Raw genomic sequence first — 17193 nt, 5'->3', positions numbered from 1 at the left:
GGCGGGGCACAGGCCTCCTCGGGTCGGGGTTTGAGCCTCTCGGATTCTAACTTGCCTTTCGGGTTCAGCGGGCGTTTCACTGAGCGTGGAGCACCTGCTGGTGGCCTGAGTGCCGGTGGCCAGTGTCACGGACGGTCTGCGGCGTTCTTGGCAGAGGCACCCCCCGTGACGGGCTAGGCCTGCGGTGTCCCTGCGTGTCCCTCTCATTTCAGTACACTTCACCTGCACGTCACCTCCTAGAGACAGGTAAACGAGACACTTGAACCCGGTGCAGATAGGTTGCAAATCAGGCCCAGAGAAGTGAATGGTTTGCTTCAGACAGAGGTGTCGTGAGGACGCTGGATCGAGTCCTGAGCAAAACCTCGGTCCTGGGGCACGTGTCCCCCCACCCCCAAGCCTCCACTGCCACTCAGCCTCTGAAGAGGGACATCAGCACAGGAAGACCAGGCAAGCCGTCCCCTCAGCACCAGGCCTCACTAGGTGACATGTTAGGGGGAGCTGGAGGCAGCGGCCATGTCACCCCCCAGCTGGCATGCAGCTGAAGGCTGCGGCAGGCACCCGCTTATTGCTGTGGTAACGGGAAGCCTCCTGGTCCCTGACCCTCAGCGTTCTGAAAAGGACTGTACCCGGCGGCATAAATGAAAGCCGGCGGCGGCTGTGACACGACCCAAAGCCCAGGCCAGCACGCCAGGGCTGCACTGTGTTGGGCGCCTGGGCTTGCAGGGCAGGTACTCAGTACCCTGACATCTTGTCGCAACCCCTTGGGACCCGGGCCGGCATTCGGAAGCTGCACCACGGCTGCCTGGGCGGCAGGATCCCCGCGTGGCCGGGTGAAGGAGGCCCAGCCTGGCCTGTGAGCTGCCCATTGGCTCGGGAGACACCGTGCCCTCAAATGTGGCTCTGCTGGGGCTGCTGCGGCCAATTGCCGCACAGGTGACGGGGCTGGACGTGACTCAGCAGGACAGGAAAAGCAGCTCTCGGTGCCCCCAGTGAGGTGTCAGCCGCCATGAGGAGGGGCTGTTGGACCCCAGCGTCCCAGGACCACACAGACCTTCAGCAGGTGTGTGAGGCTGATTGGTGCCTCTGATTGGAGCCACAAATTGGCAGTGGTTGGTAAACACGGGTCGTAGCTGCTTCTCGTCAGGTTCTGCAGAAAGTCGGGGAGCAGACGTGCAAGGAACCACAGGAGGACCGGCCCACGGCCCCCAGCAGACGCCTCCGACCACACCTCTCAGCCTCCCCTGACCCCTGCCTCCCAGCGGCCGGCAGCCTGAGTTCTGGGCGTGATTCCGCCTCCTGGTCCCTTCCCAGCCAACTGCTCGCTGGGTGTGTCGGCACACACTTAGTTTGCCAAAGTACAAGTTACCGAAATTCAGAAGTGGTGGGGCTGCAAAGCAGTTCTTGGCTATTTACAGAAACTGGAGTGTTTGGCAGGACAGCGGTTGGGGGCCAGCCAGCCTCACACACTTGCATGGACACAGGTACCACAGAAACGCCCCCCACCCCGATCCCTAAGGGGGTTGAGATTTAACAAAAACAAAACAACAGAAAAACTGGTCCTTTGTCTAAGTGAACTCAGTGAAAACAGCGAGCAGCGACGTCATCTCAGCTTCTGTGCCTTTCAGGCTGGGAGAGTGAGACTTCATGGGTCCCCGTTGGCCTTTCGTCTCCTGCCTCTGCTTCAGAGCAGATGTGGGGCAAAGGCAGATGGCAGTGACCTCGGGACCGGAGCCCCACCAGGTGCTGTCGGCAGGCCTGGTCCTCCTTAGTTGTGTGAGGAAAGGAGCCCGTGTGGCAGACGGTGTGTGTTACACGTCCGTCCACTCTCGAATGCCGAGGCCGGAGCATGTCAGCGTCCGTGTCCACGACTCACATGGTTCTGCTCCATTGCTGTGCTGACTGCACGTCCGTGGCCTCTCTGCGAACTAACACTGAAAGTCCGAGTTGATGGAAAGTGAAGTCCTAGCCGTCCCTTCTTGGGCAGCACCATGGATGGACAGGCAGAGTGGGCCTGGTGTGTCAGGGCCGCAGACGCTGTGGGGCTGTGAGACCCCTGGAAGCTCCTGTCCTCTTGTGGTGACATTACTCACAGAGAGGCCGCGGGGAGGGGGGGCCTGTGAAGCAGTGAGAACCGCTGACCTGGGGCGAGTGGGGGGGGGCCTGAACTTGTGCCTGTTTGGAGTGTCAGGGCGTGCGGCTCCTGCCCTGTGGCCCGACGGGAACCCTGCAGCCGGCAGAGGTCGTGACGTTAGGCTGGGGACCACCAGAACCTGTTTGCTGGGCGCCCCTGCACTGTGCACGCCCGGTGGTGATGACGCCTGGCCCGAGGCAGCTTCACTGACAGCGTTTCCTCCCCTCGCTCTGGCAGAGACAAGAGAAGACGCCTGATAGGTCCTCAGTGCTGGAGGCGGAGAGGCGGGTACGTGTGTCTCTTCCTCTGTCACCTCTTCTCTCTTGGTCTCTCTAACTTTGCTGCTCAGGCCGTTGGGAAAGTCCCGTCTCCAGAGGCAGGGATTGCCACATTCCATTCCAGCTCAACAAATTCTTTTCTTCTGACTGGACAGCAGTTTGATTGCTAGTCCTCTGGCTTCCTCAGATGGTCAGTGCTTTTCACATGTTCCAGTCTTGGGGATGCAGGGTCCTGAGGAGATGATCGTGTCGTTGCTCTGCCTGTAGTGTGCGTGTACACATGCAGCGCCCCCCACTCACATGCACACACAGGTCCAGTCTCTGCCTTTCCCACCACGCTAGGCACGAGGGAGCTTTCACTTCAGTAGGACTGTCAGCCATTGATTGGGGTCCCGGGACTCACAACGCGCCAGCAGCACGTCCACTGGCTGGCTGAGGAGGCCCTGACCTCGCAGCCTCCTCAGAATGTTTGTCTGGAACTTGCCCTTCTCGGGTGGGGACCTCGGCTGAGCTGATGAGCCCTGGCTTTGACCTGACCCTCGGGGCACAGTGCTCGCAAGTCTCCTGCTGGGTTTAGAAAGCTGCTGAGTGTCGTGTTCTAGTCCCTTGGCCTGTGACAACCTCCTTGGTTGCGTCCACTGAGGAGCCTGCCTGGGTTGGGGCGACGTAGGAGAGGGGAGCGTGTGGGAGGCGTCTGCCGCTTCATTGACGTGGTGTCAGCTCACGTCTGCTCCCAGCATGACAGGCAGCAACCTGGGAGCCTGGAGGTGCTGATGCCTCGAGAGCAAGGGTCCTGGCCACTGGACATTCGAAATTCGTGCGGTCTCGCTCAATGCCCTTGTCTCATCCCATTTGCCTGTCTTCTAATTTGGTGGGAGGCTCAGGAATGTGGTTTTATCAGGGAGGCCAGTCACATGTCCTGGGTGCCGTGTGCTGGTCCGTGGTGGCGGGAGGCGGGCGGTGTTTGGGCTCCTTCTGAGCCCAGAGCAGCTCAGCAGGCCCTTGTCTCAACAGGAGAGGCGTGCCTTGGAACGGAAGATGTCAGAGATGGAGGAAGAGATGAAGGTATGGGAAGGTTCCCTTTTTCTTCTCGAGTCCGTGCCTGGGCTCAGCAGTGGAGCACAAGCCCCTCCATAGGTCTCTTCCGGAAGGAGGTGGGGAGGACGCACGAGCCCCTCCTAAGCTGGTTCACACAGCCGCTTCAAAGCCCCTGGGAGCAGAGCTGCCCGGTGGGGGCGTCCGGCAGGCTGGACAAACGCAAGCCCGGCTCGAGCTGTTGAGGGTCCCAGCCCTGCTTCGCCTTCCAGGGGCTGGATGGAGAGACTGCAGCTCTCCAGGGCTCAGCGCAGGCGCCCGGGGCCGCAGCCCCTGCAGGAAGCACAGCCCCGTCCTCTGTGTGGCGGAGCCAAGATGACTCGCTCACACTGGCTCCCGCCTGGCCGCTGCCCAAAACACTCGGGAGCATGGCCCTGTCCCACTGCCTAAGCTCAGGCCACGGGCTCGGCCCTCGCTGTGTCCCACGACTGCAGGGACCATCCTCTATTGCCCCTTTGGTGGACAGCTGCCATCTGGCTGAGAACTGGCAGTCTCCCCTCAGGAGTCGGCTCTGCTGTGGAATGGGGTGCGCGGCTGCCTGGGGTGCTGGGAGCCCCTAGCCTTGCCGTGCACGATGCTGCAGGCCCTGCAGTTGCTTAGCCCTGCTCGGCTTTCCTTCCTCCTCTAGGCCTCGTTTCACCGGAAGTCAGATGCTGAGCACTGATCTGGTGGCACCTGGTTCCCCAGGACTCCCAGTCTGTGGGCAGGGACCCTCAGTGTGCCAGTGGGGAGACACGTACTGTTCTGCCTACAAAGCTTGGTTATTCCCTGAAATGAGCTTTGCAGGACTTGACAAGTTCGAAGTTTGTGCAAGAGCCAGGGCTCATGTTCTAGAACGAAGGAGACATGCCAAGCCCTGCCCTTCATTCTGTGTTCACCGTCCCAAGGTCACGGCCCCACAGAACCCAAGCAGGGCTGGCTTATGTCTCGGATGGTGACACTTTGTGCCTTTGAAGTCGATTCAGAGCAGTGAGAACTGGAGGTGATAGATGGTTAGGTCTCCGAGCAGACAAATCAGTCTGATCTTCAGTGTGTCTGTCCTCCGGTTTTCCCAAACCACCCCACGCACCCCGTTCTCACCTCCGTTTGTGGGGCCCCTTGAGTTCCACCATCTGCTGTGTGGTAGAGGTCAGTAAGAAATGGCCTGAGTGCCGCTGGGAGCGGTGACGCCAGCCCTGCTGCCCTCTGACGGCCCGGCCCGCCCCGCACATTGGTCACGGGACTGTGCGGCTGTCCTTCCCACGACGTCCCAGAGGGGACAGCTAGGGCCCCGTGTGCCGTCCTCCAGGGTCGGCCGTGGGAACCCGCTGGCTCCCACCTCCCTGTCCCTCGTCCCATCCTGCTGGGACTTCCCGAACTAGGTCCCGAGTTCCTCGCTTTTCTCAGTGGAGACGGTGATTCATGACAGTGTCTGCCGTCCTCGGGCCCCGGGTCATTTGCTGCCAACTTTCAATTCAGGTGTTGAAACTGTCACATGGAGGCAGACGGTGGCTGTGTCGGCCCCAGACCAGTGGGCACACTCACGTGAGACTGGCTTTGTTTTAGTTTAAAAATGCGCCCATTCTGTCAGACGCCATGATTCTCTGTGACTGCCAGGCGGGCAGATGGGGGCACCCCTGCTGAAGATGGCAGGTGCGCAGGTGGCAGCCGCCCCAGAGGGCCCCTGGCAGCACCAGCTCTGTGGCATCTGTGCCTTGTCTGGAGGCAAGGCCTTCAGGTGTGCAGGTGCAGGCACCATAAATGGGGTGTGGCCGCCTGGAGAGCCTGAGAAAGGGCGTCAGGCCTCCTAGCTCGCCGCCAGCTCTGTGTGGCACCTGTGCCAAGGTCTCTGTCCAGGCAGCCAGCCAACAGGGCAGGTGATGGTCTCGTCCAGTCTGGGACCCAGTGGAGCTGAGGGCCAGTCGGACCCGTGCTTAGTGCATATTCGGTTGGGAGCAGGTGGATGGGTGACCGCCAGTGAGCCCCGAGGTAGCAGGTGCTCAGTGTCCCTGTGCTTCTGAGTCGGGCAGGTCGGTGGCAGGTCCAGGTGAGATGGGAGCCATGAGGTGTGGGTGCTGTGACACGGCATGCCTGTCCCGCCTAGACGCGGAAGCATGAGGTGTGTGACCTGCCCAGTCACAGGACGGCTCTGACGCCTGTGTGTTTCATGAGCTACACTGGCCTGTCCTCGTCTCGGGTCCTGAGGGCCACTGTGCCACAGCCCCCACCAGCAGCCCCCAGGCGTTCGTGTAAAGGGCCCTTCAGCCCATCTCCTTCAGGCTGGTCTTACTCTGGAAACGTCCCCAGCTTGTGCTGCCCCTAAGCCCCGCGTGCCCTGTCCCCTGCTCCAGGCCTGCTTAGCGCTGTTCCCCTGGAACATCCTGCCAGACGGCTCCCTGCCTCGTTCCCTGGTGCTGAGAACCTCTGAGCCCCCGACATGTTGGACTGAGTCGTTTCCGTAGTTCACGGCTGCCGTGCTGTTCCGTAGGCTGCCAGGACCACGGCATCCAATGACCATGACTGTTGCTCGCTTTGGTCCAGTGGCGGCAACAGAGAAGGGCGACAGCCAGAGGCTTTCCACCATCTCTGCCCATCCCGCGGAGTGTTTCCACATGCTGCGCCCTGACCCCTGCTCTGTCCTCTCCGAGAGAAGACGGTGGCCTGGCCCTGCCTCTCGGTAGTGACATGGGACTCGCCATGTCCAAGCTGTTTCCAAGCTGGTCATCCTCCCTTTTGGGAACAGACACTCAGCAGTCTGTCTCTGCCTGTTTTTCCTTTTCGCTGTGTCCCCTCACGCTGCCTTCCATCCGTCCATTCCCTCACTGCTTCATCCTGAGGACTGGGACTCCTCTGAGCCTTCATTCCTATCCTCTCGTCCACATGGGGGGGACAGCCTTTCCTCTGGCCCTGCGACCTCTCTGTGGTCAGCACAACCCACGGGATTGTCTTTCTGCATCTGGGGAGCCTGTGCCCGGAACAGAGTTGTTCTCCTGAGTTTCAGGGTCAGTGCAGATGACCAGCAGCAGGGAGCAGGCCATCTGTTGGTGGCTTTATGGGGTCCCTGTGGGGGTGAGGAACGCCATCCCTGGGCACTGCTGCTGTCTGCCCCACGAGAGCACAGCTGTACGCCCAAGTGTGAGGGACCGGGTTGGGCCCGGGAGCCTGAGTCCGTGGGGCACACGGTCGGAGCTCCTGGGTCCTGGAGCAAGTGAGGAGCTTCCCTCTGAGCAGGTGCCACGTTCCCACGTTCAGGTGTCTCTGCATGCAAAGTGCTCACACCGCAGACCCTCTTTTACTGTCATTGTTTATTTTTCAAGGTGAAAGATAAGTGAGGTAAGAGACCCAGAAAGCAAGCAGGCGGGAATGGGGGGCCAGCCTGGGGCAGAGAAGGGTTCAGGCAGCCAGTGGGTTTAGGACGCTGTGTCCTCACATCTGGTCCCAGTGATGGTGTAGAGTCCCCAAGGCTGGGGCTACACCAGAGCCCCCGCCACGTGCGGGCTGCCATTCTGAAAAGCCACCAGATGTCCTTTTGGACAGAGCGCCTGGTGCTGTGCTGGTGCCGACCTTCAGCAGTGAGTCCTCGGCCGGCGGAGCTGGACGCAGGCCCCGCCCACGAGCTGGACGCAGGCCCCGCCCACGAGCTGGACGCAGGCCCCGCCCGCTGTGCTGCTCTCCTCACCCCCCTGACTCCTCCTCCCTCATTTCTGTGCATGTGGACTCAAAACAAAGACAAAAGTCGTGTGATCTCTGTCCTACTTTTATCTCCTGGTCTGTCTGTCTCTCTGTCTCTCTGTTCCTTCCGTGTTTCACTCTGCAGAACCTCCACCAGCTAAAACAGACCCAAAGCTTGAAGCAGATGAACGAGCAGCTGCAGGCCGAGAACAGGGCCCTGGCCCGAGTGGTGGCCCGGCTCTCGGCGTCCCTGGAGGCCTCGGAGGCACAGGAGCTCTAGCCTCTGCCCCCCTCCTGCTCCACCCCAGGCAGGTGCTCTCTTCCTGTTGCTTCCGGAGCCCTGGGCTGCCCCCTCCATCAGAGCCCCCCCCACACAGGTTCCGTGCAGGTCGGTCGGTCATGGACGGAAGGTGCTGGGAGCGACCCTTCATCGGGGACGGTGGGGTGACCTTGCTGGGCCCTCGTTCTCACTCGGCTGCACATGCACTTCGATACGGTCGTTGTGAAACTGAGGCTGCGCTTTCTCCATCGGCCCCCCCAGTGCAGCGCAGTCCCCAGAGCAGGGGCCTGGGCCCTGGGTGGCCGAGGGCAGGGGCTTGCAGCATGGACGGTGCCCAGGCCCACTCCCCAAAGAGCTAGCAGTCCGGGTTGAGCCAGGCGCCGGTATTTCCTCAGGGCTCCTGGATGATTCTTCTGTGAAGCCAGGTTGAGAATCATGGCCTCTTGGGGACTGGGCAGAGCCAGCCCCCCACATCTGACAACGCGCCAGATCAGGGGCTGGAGCTGCTGTGGCCCCGCCCTGCTGCCAGCAAAATCCGCTCCCGCCTCCCCGGGTGGATCTGGGGATGCCCTGTGTTCTCCCACCTTCATCTCTGTCACAAATCTTGGGGCCCCAGGGATGTGTCGCCCGCCCCATTGCAATGTGGGCTGAGGCAGAAGGCTGGCCGTCCCTCATGGGGACAGCTTTGCAAAGGACATGGGATGGGAGTGATGGTCCAGTGAGATGCCGCTCCCTGGACGTGGGTCTGAAAGATAAGCTCACAAATGTTTGTGGTCCAACCCAAGGTGGCAGTTCCACTCTGAAATGGGTTTCAATTTTCAGCAGCAGTCGAATTAGTCCTGACTGAGGCCTGTTTGTTTTTCTGCCTGTTTGTTTGTCCCTTCGGGTCAGTGGCTGGCAGCTCATAGCCCCTGACCGGAAGCAGCCAAATGACTGACAGGGCCGAGCGAGTATCATGCCACATGCCTTCAGCACACAGGCCCAACGGGGGCCACCCGGCCGGCCCCTCCTCACAGAGCCGTGTGTGGCCTGAACCCCGCGCTTTAAAATCAGCCTCACAGTTCCCAGAAACTTGACTCGAGGTGAACTAGGGACCCCCAGCAGATGTCCCAGTTCTCTCTAGTTTCCGTCTTGTGCAGACGGTGCAGGAGACAGGAGAAGCCGACCGCGGCCTCCAGCGTGAGCAGCCACGCTGCCCTGTACTCTGCTGAGGTGCCACGCTGCATGTGTTTTTCCTCACCATCCCCCAGAGCAGCCGTCTGACTTTGAAACACCCTTTCCCCATGAAGTGATTTGGCCCAGGTCACGCAGTCAGTGGTAGCCAAAGCCGGACCCACTGCTGGGTGAGCCATCCCCATGTGCGTCTGAATGGTGCCGGAAGGACCTGAGAATGGCTTCACTGTCCTGACTGTCCTCGCACTGCAGCCAGGGGCAATGCCAGCTCTGCAGGAGGCCTGTGGCCCAGAGCGCCGCCCGACCTTGTTTTCTCTGGTTTTGTTCTCTGTAAACCCCTGGAGGAAACTCCTGTCTCCGTGCACGGTGTGTACAGCTACTTCCTGCCTGCCAGGCAGCTCGGGCGATACCCTCTCTGAGTCCCTGTCACCCTGCAGCCCCCTGGGCTCTGCAGTTTCCGGACCCTGTGTCCTGCTCTGACACCCTCCTCAGAGTCTGTAAGAAGCGATGTTTGAGAAAACGTGCACTCAGGTTTACTTGGCCAGGGTTCCTGTACATCACACCGTGGAGAACTGGAAGGTGCCAATTAGGAGAGTTGATGTGCAGAAGCTCCTAACCCTTCGTGCCCACAGCTCGCTCTGTGCTCCTGTCATGCCAGCTTCAGTGGGTTGGGTTTGAGGCTTTCCCCTGATTTGTACTTTCCACTTCTGGGACTTCCTAATGCTTCCTTAAGCTGCCAGTTGGAGAGGGTTGCAGCTGGGCAAGTGCCTTTCAAAGAATTGAGTTCTTAATGTGGAAATAAATGTTTGACAAGCTGTCCATTTAGGAAGGAGGGGGACAGCTCAGATGTGACTCAATGAGCTGCTGGCCGTGAGAAGCAGGCGTCGCCGTGTGTTACTGCTCCCGGCCTATGGAAACACGACCGTCAGAGTGTCACCCCTGCCCAGGCTGCAGGTGGGAGGTGAGGCCGTCCAGGTGGGGACGTGGCAGAGAACAGCCAGCCTGCTGTGACCGGGTCGGAGGGAGCAGAGATGAGTCCAAGGACAGGCTCGATGGGGGGTTCTCTGGAGTCAAGTCCTGCTAGTCAGGTTTGTAGGTTACCTACCCGCCTTCTGTCATCCATGGAGCCCACCAGTCAGGCACATCCACTCCCTTTGTGGCCTGTGGAACTCACAGGATCTCCAACGGACTGGGGTTCGATTCTTTAGGAACACAAGTCGACTGGTTCGCCCAAGGTGACAGAGCGTTGGTGACACGGCTGGCGTTTCAGCTTCTGCACTTGCAGTGATTTGTCCCCCCACCCACGCCCCCGTCCGGTGAGGGCATCATCTTGAACTTGGGCACACGTGGGTTCAGCTCAGCTTTGCCAGTGAGGAGCTGGGCCCTGGAGCAGGCACAGAGTCTTGTTCTCTCGAGACTCCTGGGCCCGTGGGCGTGAGCACCTCCCGCAGTGTGCAGGCTCCCACGTCCTTCCCCTGACACATACTTGTGCAAGGTCAGCCACGTCTCGCAGGACGTGTCACTTAGCTCCCTGCGTGGTTCACCGAGCCGAAATGAGCAGCACACGTCGCCTGCCACACGCCCCGTGCGTGGACTTCTGCTCTGCACAGACGCCGTCTGCATTGCGTAGCCCCACCAAATGCGTTGGGAACTCTGGTGCACCACTTGCCCATTGAGCTCCTGGTCACCAGTGGGGACCTGGCCATCGGGCTGGACCTGGGGCTCCTGGACACCCTGGTCCAGGTTGGGCAGCTCTGCAGGGTTTTGAGGTGGCAGAACTCATGGGATGGAAACCTCTGTGCCACCCAAGGCCGTTTCCTAGAATGATAGCTCCGCCCTAGAGGTGCTGATGGACAGTTCTCTCCACAGCGAGCAAGGCCTCCTGATGCCGCGGGCGCCTGTCAGTGGGGAGCTGGGGGGACTGAATACGCGCCCAGTGCTCCCTGTGCCTCACAGTTCCGTGGGGACCAGATCCCGAGAACCCTGGGCTGTGGTGGAAGTGGACACGTGACTCCATCACAGGGGGACCTTAAACCCCTGGGGGCACCAGGAGGGCACGCCCGCCCCAATGCCCGGTTTTGATGGGTATGAGGAACTGTCCCCCTAACTGTCAGCTCACCCCTCCCTGTGTCCTCACCAGCTCACCTTGGCACTGTCCCCAACTTCTCTAGACTCAAGGTGACTTTAGTGGGAGGATGTGCAGTGTGGGGCATGAAGCCTGTGCACCAGGAAGTGAAGTGTCCAAAAGAACGAGGGGCTGTGATCTCCCTAAAACCTAACACAAGATGCGAGGGCATTTCACTGGGAGAAGGGTGGTGACAGCCCCCTCCATAGGCTGTCTCCGGAGGCGCTGCTCCCTGGGCCGGCCGCATCAGGTCTAACACTCCTTCCCCTGTCACGCTACAGGTGTTAACGGAACTGAAATCCGACAACCAGAGGCTGAAAGACGAAAACGGCGCCCTCATCAGGGTCATCAGCAAACTGTCCAAATAGGCCGGGCTGCGGACTCAGGAGGCCCGGACGGCGCTGCTGCCCTTTCCCAGCGGGAAGGAGGGACTGTGTGCTGGGAGGACACTTGTCCCCGAGGCTCCCCCAGTCGCCTCCCGCACGCCCATGCCAAGTCCAGGACAGTTGAACTGAAGCCTGCCTGTGACCGTTTGCACCACATGGAGAAACTACCTGTCCACGCTGGACGGGGTCCAGACACATAAGGCCTCCACCCAAACCACAGCCTTTGCTGCCGGGGTCCTCCCATGTAGGTGAGTCTAGCGGCGGCCACTGCAGGCCTGTCTGGGACGTCACACTGACGGCAGGACACGGGAAGCACTGTTTCTGGTAGATTCCACGGCGACATGAGCGCAGGGAGGTCTCGCCATCCTCACCTCTCAGGAACCGGCTTTTCCTGACTCCCCTCTGCCTGCCTCAGGCGGCCTTGGGTGTCCTTTCACTCTCCAGCCCCCGCCCCCCTCCACCGTGCGGCCCGCTGCACACGCAGAGCAGAACAGCGGGCCCCAGCGGTCTGGCCGTCAGGGAACACAGTTTCTGCCGGGATTCCCTGCACTAGCGGAGCTGCATTGGTGGCAGCGCCCCTGGCCCCTCCCTGAAAGGCCAGACCGTGGTGGCCGAGCTGGCCCTGCAGACACTGTCACCTCACCCCTGTGGCCCTTCCTCTTAGCTCTGCTCCTGGTCCTCACGAGAAATGACGTCTTCACAAGGCGGGGGAGGAGAGGCGCAGCTTGATAAGTGAGGGAAAAGGTGTGCGAGCATCTGTGGACACTCGCGGCCTCATGCCAGAAAGGACAGAAGGTGACAGCCCATCGTGCTGTGAGGTGGTGACTGTCTCTGGTGTGTAGACTTAGGGGACAGGCGTTGGTTACCTAGCTGCCACAGGAGAAAGGGCTTCCTCATGGAGGTCTCCGGTGTGGTGACAGCCTGGGGTCATTGGGTCCCGCTTCCCAATGCTGTGTCCCATGGGCCCCCGTCGCCACGGCTCCCACCCACACTCAGGCAGCCTCAGTGGCCGTCCTTTGTCTCTCAGAAGCTGGGCGGCTCTAAGGATCAGAAGTTTTTCCTGATACAAATTGCGGTCTGCGGTGGGCGCTCCTGTTTCAGTGCTTCGCTTTGGGGTGACAGCTCTTCAGACACGGGCCTGGTGACCGCCCCTTGGTCTGACTTCCAGCCCCCTAGTCCTTTAAGCCATTCTGTGCGTGGCATGCGTTTCATTCCTGTCACATCTGGGCCGTCTTCCTCTGGACAAAAGCCACCTTTTGCACGTGCCCAGGCCTGGACAGCTCTCCCCAGGGTCCAGCACAGAATTTGTCCACTCGTTCTTGATGGTGACCCGGTATTAGTACTTGAAGCATTTGCTTTTATGGGCCTTTTAGCCCTTGGCTGGTTTCTTGTAAGTAAGTGTGCAGGTCACTGAAACCCTCCTCCCTTGGGGGGCTGGTGGCACTCAGGACTTAGTGTGGTCCACCACTTGGCACTTCCTTCCAGAAAGTGTCCGTGTCGTTATCCATGGCCCTCTGAAACATCACATGCTGTCAAACCAGAAGCTGTCACTCAAGACCCCAGTTCCAGAAAAGGAGATAAGTTTCCTCTGGCAAAACCCGCTTTCAGAGCTTAGGAGACCCCCTCTCCCGTCTCCGACGGTTTTGACCGTTTTGCGAGAGAAGCCCTACGGTGGGGGCTGTCCTGGGCGCCCGGCAGCTCAGTTCTCAGGGAACAGGTCGTGTTCTCCATTCAGGAAGAGGCCTCTGCTGACCGACTCTGCTGGCACGTCCTGGATCCTGGGGGAGGGACGGGAGGCTGCCGCCTCTTTCTCAGGAAAAGAAAATTGAGTTGTTAGGAAGACTGCTTGCCCCTCCCCTGTGTGCTGCACTGGGGCTCCTCAGACCTGCTTGTGCCTTTCCAAACGCGGGACAGGTTCTCTAACCTCTCCTCTTCTGGCTCCTCCCTCATAAAGATGCCTTTTCTTGCCAGAAAGTTTTCCTTGTGATGAAAAAGTTACTCGCTTTTCAGTCTCAGGAATACTGGATTCTGTGGCCAAGACCTGGGAGAGGGCAGGCCCTCCAGGGGGAGGTGAGGCCCCCTGGTCACCACACATGGGCTCTGGACACCGCTGTCCTTCCAAAGGCTAAAGCCGTGTCCTCAGCGACCCTCGTCGGGGGTCGCAGCCCCCGCCCTCACCCACTGTTCGGACATGTGACAGGCCAAGGGCGTGGGCTCAGCTGTCACTTCAGCCTTTGCATGAACTGTCGGGATAGGAGCAGGTTCTCGGCTCAGCTTCTCCTGTCTGTTGTCATTAACTTGGGGTTTTCCAAAACCCAGCTGCGCCCTAGGAGGCAGCCTCTGGATGGACTTGTACTGCCCCGCCCATCAGTCTGTCTCCCAAGGGCTCCCCCTTTCTCAGACCGCTTGGGCGTGGTGACCCGGCCCAGCCCCGTGTGGAGTGCCAACCTGGGTGTTGCTGGTAAAGAATGTACAGAGCAGCCAAACCCTGGGCTTGTGGCCGCCCCTCTGTGGGGCCGCCACCCCCTCCTCTGTGACTGCAGGCTGCGTCTGCTTCTCTTTGGGGACCCCCACCCCTCGCCCACCTCCCGAGATGCACTGATTGCTCTGAGGCCCCTGGTGAGGCAGGTGTCACAGCTCTGTCCAGGGCCATTCCACCCACCTCCCCTGCCCTAAATGAGACGTGTGCTGGCTGGACCCTTCCACTCAGGAAGCAAGGAGGCGAAACCCCACTTACCAGCCTGTGGGTCCCACAAATGTGTGGGAGCCACCAGGGGCTTTAACGAGCCACAGCTGAGTGAAGAGGAGACTAAAGGCCAGGTGGCCGCTTCAGACCCTGACTTTTGGCAGCATCTCCTGTCCAGGCATGTGGCGTGTGTGAGGTGGCACGCAGGGAGCGAGCTTTCCAGCGTGGCCAGGCTGCTCGCTCCTCCGAAGGGGAAGCCAAGGGGGCCTGGCAAGCAGGCCGGTGGGAAGTGGGTCCTGGTCCCACACCCTGGGGGGGCCACGGTTCCCGGAACTTAACTGTGCTGCCGCGTCCACCCGTCTGACCACATCAGGCCCCCGTTTATGCCAGCGCCACCTCCAACTCTGGGCGCACAGCTGTCAGTCATGGTCATGACCTCAGCCTGGGGCTCCGCCGAGTGTCTGCTCGGCCCCGAGCAAGCGCTGTCAGTCAGGAGGGTCCATGCAGCTTATGATGGCCCTTCCTGGGGCAGGCGTGCAGAGGGCACGGTGACCCAAGAGGAGTTTGCAAAGTCTAGGTGCACAGGGTTCGAAAGAGCAGATACAGCAGGCGACAGGGGCCCTGCACACGGGAGGGTCAGAGCAGCAGGGAAGCGCACCGGAGGTTGTCATCAACCTCTCCCATGGTCGGCCTGCTCAAGGGTGGCAGCCCTGTCAAGGATGGTGTTGATCGCCTGTGCTCTGATTAGATGGGAAAGTAGATCAGCTCCGTTGCAGCCCGGGAACTGTCATTGTCATAGCTGCTAGGGAACGGGGGTTTCTCGGGCTGAGACAGCCAGCCAGCAAGTGCATGAGAAGGAAGACGTGTGCACGGCCCCTCTGAGAGCTGTGGCCGAGGGTGTGGATGCCCGTCCTGAGGGAGGAGTGTCAGTGAGAAGCGGGCCCCACTCAGAACACCGGCCTCACTCACCCTGAGGGGTTTGGCGACGGTGCCGTCTGTGGCACGTGGGCATGTTTGCCGGGCATGTTTGCCGACGGGGAGCTTTGGAGAGCTAGTCTGGGTGTCCTCGCGCCCCGCCCTCCCTCCCCCTCCCCCAGGGACTTCTCTGAGCCACATCCCGTCCATTGGTATCCCATTCTTGATGGTGAGCACGCCAGAGCGGACGTCCTGCTTTTTCTCCCCGACTCTCACCAGTGCTTCCAGTAAACGCGTGCTTGGTGGCCCTTTGAGGTGGCGTCGGGTTGCTCTCGTGTCCCCCCAGGAACACGCCTTTCACTTGTGTACCCCCACACCCTTTACTCCTTGCTCTCCTCACTCAGAGCTGATGGTGCTTTCAGGAGGGTTTTCCACGCACCAGCCAAGATCAGAGCTGCTTGGCAGGGTGACAGCTGGCAGAGCCCAGGCCCCCGGAGCCTGGCCAGGGGCTGTGGGCAGCATGTCTGGTTTGCTCGGGCTTCATCCCGAGAGGTGGAGACAGTGGTCCTCGCAGAAGAAACCTGACCAGTGCGGTCGTGTATCTGACAGCTGAGCCCGGGAGGCTTGCTGACGGTGCCGCGAACGTCCGGGGCGAGAGCAGGTCCTGGATGCAGCACGAGCTGCCACCACTCACTGCCCTCACCTGTGCACCTGGGCCTTGCCTTTGCTCTCCCACACCCCCACCCAAAACCTGGGGCAGATCCCAGCCTGGCCCCCGGGGGCCGAGGCCACGTGACAGGCTGAGGGGGGACACGGGGTGGCCTCCCGGGGCAGCAGCCCCTCCGGCCAGCACTCCTGAGCGCACCACCCGGCTAGCGCCAGTCGGGCCACTGTGTCCCTGAAGAGGGAGGAAGCATGTCACCCTGTGTCCCCATCTCGGAGAACAGTGGCTCTGGACTCAGGCTTTCTGGTTTCCCTCCCTTCCTGTCCGGGAGCGAGGGGCTTCTGAGAACATGTGGGGTCTCCGTGCCTCTCCCACCTGAGGGGAGCGTCGTGTCTCTTCTCCGCACCTCCCACCCCCACCGCAGCCCGTTGTAAATACACCCGGGATGGGGTGGGGACTGCTTTGTGAACTGAATGTACTTTTATGCGACTTTGAGTGGCCTTTCAACCCCAAGATGAATTTGTTTTACTGGTTGTTGCTATGTAGTATTATTAAGTATTGTGCTTGAAAGTTTGGGAGTGGTAACGTTCACATTCTGTGATGCCTGTGTCACGACAGTATTTATAAGCCAGTAAATAAAACTGTGTTTTAACTTTGTGACTGTCTCCACAGTCTAGGAAAGGGGATTTACAGGCTCCCATCTCGGGGGGGCCCTCGCCCTCCTGCCTCTGTCCCAGGGACAAGTGGGTCACCAGACAGCAGGGTCCCGGAGGCAGGGCAGGGAACAGCCTAGATTGGAGGTTCAACAGAACGACAAGAATCAGGCTCCCAGTTTCCGGCGATGTGGGGGATGGTTATTTCTTTGAGGCAGCGGGGCTCAGTGACCAGGGTGCTGAGCCCGCCAGATGGCACCACTGCCCCGTCCCTGGGAAGTCGTGGTCAGAGGTGACCGTTTACTGGGCTCCTGGAGGGGCGGCATGCCCTCAGTCCCTGGGCTTCGGAACCAAACCAGCCCGAAGCTCCAGACTAGAACAGAGGCCATGCGGGGGTGACTGGAGGTCAAACCCACACTCGGAGCCGAGGGCCAGGCCCAGGGGGAGGGTGCCCAGCGCTGCAGGCTTTGCCGGCGGGCGGTCAGGCCTGACATCACCCTGCCCAGGTGGGTCTGGCTTCCGTCAGCCGTGCCCTGCCTGGTGGGAATCCCTAGTGCCGGATGGTGGAAGCACAGGGACAGTCTTTTCTACCAGAAAAATGCTTCTGCCCTGCTGTCACCCCATGGCGTGTGGCCCAAACACACATGCATGATGTCATGGCTGAAGAGCTGTCCTGGGCCCAGAACAGGCGGAGGGGCACGTGTGAGGTTTGTGAGCAACGTGGAGCCCAGTGGGCCTGAGGTCTGCGATGAGCAGCATGTGAACACTCACCTTCTCAGCCCGGACCCTTGCCAAGCAGGCCGTGCCCCTGCCGGACGGCCACCCAGCCTCCCTGCGAGGGACGAAAGCCACAGGGCCTTCACTGGCCCTCGAGCTGGGACCACATGGCCTGAACGTGGGGCCAGGGGACAGGTCCACAGGTTGTCGTGGGCGTCCAGGCTGGGCACGTGCCCCCCGCTCGCCTGCCCTAAACTCCTGAAGCCCCGTCTTTGGTCCCTGACGGCTTTGCCTCAGAAGCAGACATTTGAAGTTCTTTGCAATGCACCCGGAGGACCTTGGAGAAAGTCTCACTTTCCAAACCCCGGACCCCAGCGCCAGCCTCCTGTCATCGGGGCAGACGTGCCCGCCTGTCTCCAGGCTCAGCTCTGCAGAAGGG

At 60.7% G+C, this 17193-nt stretch overlaps 1 protein-coding gene across 7 annotated transcripts in view; it reads left to right on the top strand.

Moving 5' to 3' along the window:
• The window catches only part of PPP1R12B (protein phosphatase 1 regulatory subunit 12B), a 101571-nt gene extending 85530 nt beyond the window's left edge, over positions 1 to 16041 (top strand). For 4 of the 7 annotated variants that reach the window (XR_013992625.1, XM_081038892.1, XM_081038891.1 and 1 more), the window contains 3 exons: positions 2369 to 2419; positions 3424 to 3474; positions 11015 to 16041. Coding sequence is in view for 6 of the 7 variants with exons in the window: in XM_081038892.1 (XP_080895018.1) it covers positions 2369 to 2419; positions 3424 to 3474; positions 11015 to 11101 (189 nt within the window). In the remaining variant the exon portion in view is untranslated. Of the gene's footprint in view, positions 1 to 68; positions 1530 to 2368; positions 2420 to 3423; positions 3475 to 7300; positions 7464 to 11014 lie in introns of those variants that run through there. The other 3 variants (XM_081038890.1, XM_081038889.1, XM_081038893.1) reach the window with 2 other exon arrangements.
• Positions 16042 to 17193: the final 1152 nt, after the last annotated feature.

The sequence above is a fragment of the Rhinolophus hipposideros genome, assembly GCF_964194185.1.
Source record: "Rhinolophus hipposideros genome assembly, chromosome: 26".
Lineage (NCBI taxonomy): Eukaryota > Metazoa > Chordata > Mammalia > Chiroptera > Rhinolophidae > Rhinolophus > Rhinolophus hipposideros.
The sequence above is the reverse complement of the archived record's forward strand: the minus strand, read 5'-3'. Positions and strand labels throughout refer to the sequence as shown.